The 7259-nt window shown below is 43.1% G+C and overlaps 1 protein-coding gene across 1 annotated transcript; it reads left to right on the top strand.

Moving 5' to 3' along the window:
• Positions 1 to 485: 485 nt before the first annotated feature.
• Positions 486 to 7141, top strand: LOC118430240 (cytochrome P450 4F3-like). The gene is made up of 9 exons (XM_035840949.1): positions 486 to 609; positions 1310 to 1520; positions 2159 to 2303; positions 2766 to 2810; positions 3542 to 3669; positions 4098 to 4336; positions 5442 to 5610; positions 6367 to 6557; positions 6988 to 7141. Exons 2-9 carry the CDS (start codon positions 1320 to 1322, stop codon positions 7139 to 7141), a joined length of 1272 nt encoding a protein of 423 aa, XP_035696842.1. The 5' UTR covers positions 486 to 609; positions 1310 to 1319.
• The last annotated feature ends 118 nt before the right edge of the window (positions 7142 to 7259 follow it).

The following is a 7259-nucleotide window of genomic DNA, read 5'->3' as shown; positions in this document are numbered from 1 at the left end:
TTCTGCAAACAAAATCGCCCGAAATATGTACTAAACACGGTCTTCTGTCAGTCTCTACGCTGAATCACATCGGTTGAATATTTTTTGAAAGTTTAGTCGCGCATGCGTGATACAAGTGACATGCGCAAGGCCTGCTCATGACGTCATGTTGCAGTGCTGTTTACTCCGCCAGGCGGCGCGCGTGCACGGGCGTTTCTAAGGAACGGTGGCAGCAAAACGACAAAAAGTAGGTAAATATCATAAAGAGCAAATGTAAACGTCCTTTATCAAAGAAACACACAATTATATCATATTGATAGTGATCGAGATACAGTATATTGCAAGTGATGGTATCCTTTCGTTACATTTGATTATTTTAGTACGTATCGATGCCATCGGGCAAACCAGTAGGACTAGCTAGTAGGACTAGTTGTCATTCTACTCAAGATCGCTAGAGGGCAATGTTGAACTGAAGACTTCAGCGAAAGTCATATTGCTACACCATGGTCACATCGGGTGAAAGTTCAACTGTTTGAGAGGGCTGTGTGTGGAGCTTGGTGTGTGAGGCTCCTCTGCATATCCAGGCTTTACCTAGGAGCTGACTGAAATACCAAGTGTAACTACATAAAGGTAAGATCATTTCTGTCGCAAGATTAGCAAGATCACGATCACGTTCACACTGTTTTTGACGTTTTGTCCAAGTCTCCCTGCCACTTCCCCACTGATCTGCACTAACGTTACTTCCTTTCTTTCTTTCCCAAGAAGACTCAGTGGGTCTTTTCAGAGATACCAAAAAATCTTCTTATTTCTCCGATGTTGATTAAAGTGAAAGTGACTAGATGCCATTATCAGTGCAGCTGACAGTTAAGACGTCCAGTAAATCTTTGTCTAGAGTAGAAGAAAAAAACATTCTAAAATTTGCATGTAAACGTAACGGTAAAACAGTTTTTACATACAAATTTTACACGTAACGTTATCTTCGTAGTGAATTGTATAAAGAGGGTCTGCATGCTCTTTTCCGTAAGGCGTAGGCAGCCTTAGTACATTTCCCGTAACTCGTAGGGAAAACCGTCTTATCTACGTAATTCGTAGAGAGGCGACCAAATTTGGCGTAATTGCCTTCCTTAATTTAGCGTAATACGTAGGGGGTTCTTCTGAATGCAGCGTAAATCTTTGTCGGACCCTCCATGCAGACCCTCTATAAATTATGTAAAATTTGAAGATGTAACGTTATTCGGTAAAACTTGTAAGGAATTCTAAAAAATTTGTATGACAATTAGACTCATATGAATTGCTTAAACTTGGGAATTTCTGTCCCTTTATCCTTAAGCACCTTTGCTATGGTGTCCATACCGGCGCAGTGGTTGCCCCACTGGGAGACCGGTTACCTGCGGACCGCCTGCCTGACCGTGCTGGTTGCCGTGGCCGTTCAGCTGGTGTTCAGGTTCCTCCGTGCGTTGCTATGGAAACGGTACATTCAGAAAGTTCTGGCACCATTCCCAGGACAACCTGCACACTGGCTGTTTGGTCATATGAGAGAGGTGAGGGATTGTTAGTTCCAATTGTCCTGAATATTCACCAACCTCACAGTTGAAATCTACTCTCACAATACTACCACCAAGGAGGTTAAAAATCTTTTTTTAACCTCCTTGCTACCACTAACCACAATAGAGCCAAAGCAAAAAAAAACAGCAACATTGAATTCAAAGAGATCTACGATTATTATGCAGAATCGGTAATTTCTGAGGTATGCACACTTCTAAATCTAATATCCAGGTGTTCAAAACATTCTTGAGAAGGGTGATGATAACCTTACATTCTACAACAACAAGGACAAAAGTTTATGGTCTTTTGTCAGGACAGGTGAGAGTCTTGTCGGAAGAACATGCTATCACAGGCCACAAGTGAAATATAAATCATTGTATGTCAGTTTCCCGTAATTTTTGTAGATTCAGGTAACATTATCATTATTTCGGGTTTACTGTCTAACTCACTACCTGCGCCAAGAAAAGTGCAGCTGCTGTATAAATTTATAAAATAAACGTAATTCCGAAATTATAATATCTTGATGTCAATTAAAAGCCTCTATAGTCATCTGGGCAATCTTCCTTCAGTGTGCGAATAAGCCAAGCCCGTGGCTATTTAGTAGTCTAAATCTGAGGTACATTGTCTATTCCAGGTCCGGCCGGATGAAACCGGTTTCACCATCGTGCCACAGTGGGCAGCGAAGTTCAAGTTTGCCTTCCCGCTCTGGATCGGGCCGTTCCGCGTGGTTCTCAGCCTCGTACATCCCGACTACATCAAGGAGATCGTCAACTCACCAGGTAGGTCAGGGGTCAAGGTCAAGGTCAGGGTCATCTCTCATTGATGACATTTAAGGGTACCCCATACATACATGCAGGATGTCCATGTACCTCATCTGGTAGCAGCTTTATAGACCTGGTGCCTCAAGCATGTCAAAGGTCAAGGGCTACAAAATCCTCTTTGCAAGAATATACCCTGTTGCTCAACTAGTATATAATCTGTCACATCAAGGAGGTTAAAAATCACACCTCTCTTTTTTTAACCTCCTTGGTCACATTGAGTTTATTGGGATGCCCTGTAGCTGAGATTGAGCTAAGCTTCCAGGGCTCATACAGTAAAAACATATATTCTATTAAGTAAATGATACATAAATGTAAAGCATTGATAATAGCACTAAGCAGAAGTTTTATTTTATTAACCACATACTGATCTGAACATACAGTAAATGATCTCCACACAATCTTGTCATTTTTTTTTCACAGAACCAAAGGACAGGGTGTCATATGCCTGGCTGAAACCATGGATAGGTGAGTACTTTTTGTGGAAAGTGAATGCAAACAGGTCTTAAGTGAATTACATAGCCTTTGTGGCTTGTACTTTGCTTTATTTATTCATTGTGCTTCACCATATAAATAAAACAGGCGTTACCTGAGCTTTTTCAAAGCAGCTATATCCTGTTTTCTCTAAAACAGCTCGTAACTTATACCCCCATGCAGACCATCTTTTCAGACTGGACAGGTTTTTCCGCTGTCCGGACTGGACAGGTTTTTGTGAAAACTCAAGGTACACAGTGTCAATTAAGTTGAATAAACATACAGTTTCACTTACATTCTAGCAAAGGTAAAGTCCAGGGTACATGTCAGGGATAAACAAGTCCACTAGCCCTATTGTCCAGGGCAAGTGAAAGTGCTGTTCGGGCAAGTGCATGTCCTACCCCACTTGTCCGATCGGGCAAGTAAGATTTTTCCATTGATTTTAGTGCAATTTTGATATACTTGTTACTTTTTACAGTCATGACATCAAGCAATTGTCTACAGAGAATTCCATTGCTGGAAGTGAAAATGCATATACTAGTAACAGTGACATTTGAATTTTGGGCAAGTGAAAAATTGGTTCGGGCAAGTACATTTTTTATGTGCTTGCCCGATAGGACAAGTGGATTTTAGAAAACTTGTTCAACCCTGCATGTAGAAAATATGGTAGGAATGTTTAATAATGAATTAATTTAAAAATTCTTCCCATGGTGCACTGTGTTCAGGTGACGGGTTGTTGGTCAGCGAGGGACAGAAATGGTTTCGCAACCGGCGCCTCCTCACGCCGGGGTTTCACTTCGACGTGCTGAAGCCTTACGTCAAGGTCTTCTCTGAATGTACCAACATCATGCTGGTAAGTGTGTTTTCATGTGAATTAATGAATGAATGAATGAAGGGAGAAATAAACAGGAAAATTAAGAAGATTACTGGTGATTTAGATGTTTGATTTCTTGTGTCTACATCTCTGTACAAACACATCTAACCATCACCTGACGGGGAATAGCAGACGATAAACCAGATAGTAAGTGATTAAGTGTGCATACAAACCAGGGTAAAGTGTGTTTACTGGTGCAGGTGTTTCCTGATGTTTCAAGAAAGGTAGATAGACCAAACACACCTGTGTAGGTTGTGTAATTTGTTATATCTATGCACCTGCACAGGTGATAATACCTGTTCACCTGTGTTTCAGGACAGGTAGATAGACCAAGCACACCTGTGTAGATGTTACATCTATGCATGTACACAGATGATAATAGCTGGCATGATACACCTGTGTTTCAGGACAGGTGGGCAGACCTGGCACCTGGTACACCTGTGGAGATGTTCCACTACGCCAGCGCCATGACGCTGGACAGCCTGATGCGATGTGCGCTCAGCGTGCGCTCGGACTGCCAGCGGGACAGCGACGGGAGTCCGTACATCCGCGCCGTGTACGACCTGACGAAGTGCGTGGTGGAGCGAGGTCGCTTCCCGCCGTTTCACATTCCCCTCATCTTCCACCTCAGTCCAACTGGCTTTAGGTGAGGAACATGCTGGCAGGGCTCGAAATTCATTTTTGGGATTAGGTGCACTGGTGCACCCAGCTTAAAAAATTGGGTGCACCAAAAACTTTTTGGGCGCACCACTTGAATTTAAGTAGAATGACAAAAAAAACCTAATGACAAAACTTAGTTACAAGCTGTCTTAAGCAATCTTAAACAGGTAACATGACAGACGTTTTTGTTATCTTTCTAATACTTAGATGTCAAGAATATGATGTATACTAGTATTCTCGATATCTTTCCATACACAAACCTAAGAAAATATTTAGGTGCACCCTGTGCACCCACGAAAAAAAATGGGTGCACTGTTCCAATTTTGGGTGCATGTGCACCCAGTATTTCGAGCCCTGTGCTGGTGTGTTATGGCAAAGGGCGGTTATACCGGCTATATAGATACAGATGCGGAACATCCAACACTCCAGAAACCACTGGGATTAGCTTATCAACTGTCAAATACTAATGAATTTGAATCCAGGAAGGGGCACCCTGGTTGGAGCTGCATTTATCTTTCCGAAGGGACCTACAATGTTCCCACGTTCAAGGTGTCTTGCATATGTTACAAGTACATATTGGATATACTACAAGGTGTTTTATGAAGGAAATTAAGAATATATCACCTGATGACAATTCAGCACCTTGGACATAGCCAGGTGTCAACGTGCAGGCTCATGGCTTGAAGGATGTGATACTGTAAATGCAGAAATGTTCGCGGTGGATTAATGTTCGCGGTTTTCGCGGCGGCCGCTTCACCGCGAATTTAAAACCACCGCGAACATTTTTCCATAACAGTAAGAGACTACAATGCATGGTGCTACCGCGAAATTAAAACCACCGCGAAAAGTCCATTTTCCCGCTACCGCGAAATTAAATCCCCGCGAACTTAAATGCATTTACAGTCCTGTACACTGAAAAGAAGTTCAAGTATATGTACTAGATTTCCAAAATTTCCTGTGCTATTTTCAAATTTCCAATAAGTCCAACATTATTTGCAATATGCTCAAAACTGTAACGTGTCATGAGGAATTTTGGCAAGTGTTTCATCTCGTTGTTTGATAGTGATCTAAATCCCTTTTACGCAATTCAGGTTTCGAAAAGCGTGTAAGACTGCTCATGACTTCTCTGATGAAGTCATCAGAAAGAGGCGGGCAGAGCTCCAACAGCAAGGCTGTCATCAGAATGACACAGCGAACAGCTCGGAAGATGGGGGCAAGAAACGATACCTGGACTTCTTGGACATACTGCTACAAGCTAGGGTATGTTGTTACTCGCGTATTATAAGCAAATTACATACTAGTATAATCTTGTTTTACCAGTCTCCTGGTGGCAGTAAATACTTCCCTAGCCTACCGGCAACAGTGTCCAGTCAAACCTCTTCTGTACGGACGATCGGGTCCAGACTGGACGTGACGGACCCGACTGGCTGACCAGATTTACCAGACCAGACCTACCGACCAGATGAACATACCAGACTGGACGCACTAGTTAGCAGAGAGGGAGTGGGGCTATTTTGTTTAGAGCTGGTGGTTGGCTGCGCCAGGTAGTTGTCCAGCGAAGTTTGGCTGTACATAAAGTATGATTTCTCTGAATAACGAAACTGTTTTTTTCTTTGTTTTATGATTATACATGAACTTTATTGCTCGAAATTTGTACATGGTACAATGTATGGCAACGACTGTTACACAAGTACAAAATAGGTGTATGGAATAAGACTTAATATCCTAATTAACATAACAAGAAGTGCTAACACAAGTCTTTGATATAGGAGTGTTACAATCGAGTTGGGCTAATCATGAGTTTCATAACTCTTTCTAATAGCAAAGCAGTCTTTGATATATTTGCCTATCTTTGCATTATGGGAGTTGTGGCATCCAAAGATATATACAGTTTTATGAGAGAGTCATTTGGGTCCAGTTTTCCACCCAAGTATTTCTTTTGTTGGCTATGACCTCATTTTTGAGATCTATTTCGAGGCTCAAGTTCTATATAGCAGTGTGATGTTTCTGGTGTAGGATGAAGACGGAAAGGGTTTGTCGGAGCGAGAGATCCGTGACGAGGTGGACACCTTTATGTTCGAGGGCCACGACACCACGGCGAGCGGTGTGTCCTGGATCCTCTACAACCTGGCCAAACACCCGGCCTGCCAGGACAGGTGTCGCGCAGAGGTGGACGCAGTGCTGCAGGGGAGGGCAGAGGTCAAATGGTGGGTCAGAGGTCAAGGACAAATGATTTGATGCAGATTTTTCGATTGCAGGATGTGACAAATGTCTAGAAAGGCCATAGTAGTGGGTTGTTATCCACTGTGTCTTGAGAGGTGGAGCCCAACCTTCTCCTTCCGCAATTTTTACATGTACCTGAGGCCACAACCAAAGTCAAGTACACATTTTTACACCTCAGGGTAGAGAGATTTAAGTCATGTAAAGTGCCTTTCGCAAGAACACAAGATCAGTAGCAGGGAAGGATTTGAACATTGTGCCTGAGGCTAGCTTCTGGGTCAAACACCCCGCAGTTATGCCACACAACCCCATGAGTTGTAACAATGGGTCACAGTTCAATCAATAGTCAAGGATTAATGGCTTGGAAACTCAAAATCGAGGTGCAAAAAGATGATAGGATTTTTCACTTACATGTAGGGAGGACCTGTCCAAGCTGCCCTACACCACCATGTGTATTAAGGAGAGTCTGCGGATGCACTCCCCTGTCCCGGGGGTCACACGACTCACCACACAGCCACACACCTTTCCTGATGGGAGAAGCATCCCCGCAGGTCAGCACATGTTATATTAAAGGGTTAATGCCCCGGCCCGAGGTGTATATGGTGAGATAATCCCTGGTCAGGTGCGATAACCACCGAATAAACCACCGAGTGAGCGTAGCGAACGAGGTGGTTTATGACTCAGGCGCA

This window comes from Branchiostoma floridae, chromosome 14 (genome assembly GCF_000003815.2).
Source record: "Branchiostoma floridae strain S238N-H82 chromosome 14, Bfl_VNyyK, whole genome shotgun sequence".
In the NCBI taxonomy this organism is placed as follows: Eukaryota; Metazoa; Chordata; class Leptocardii; order Amphioxiformes; family Branchiostomatidae; genus Branchiostoma; species Branchiostoma floridae.
The sequence above is the reverse complement of the archived record's forward strand: the minus strand, read 5'-3'. Positions and strand labels throughout refer to the sequence as shown.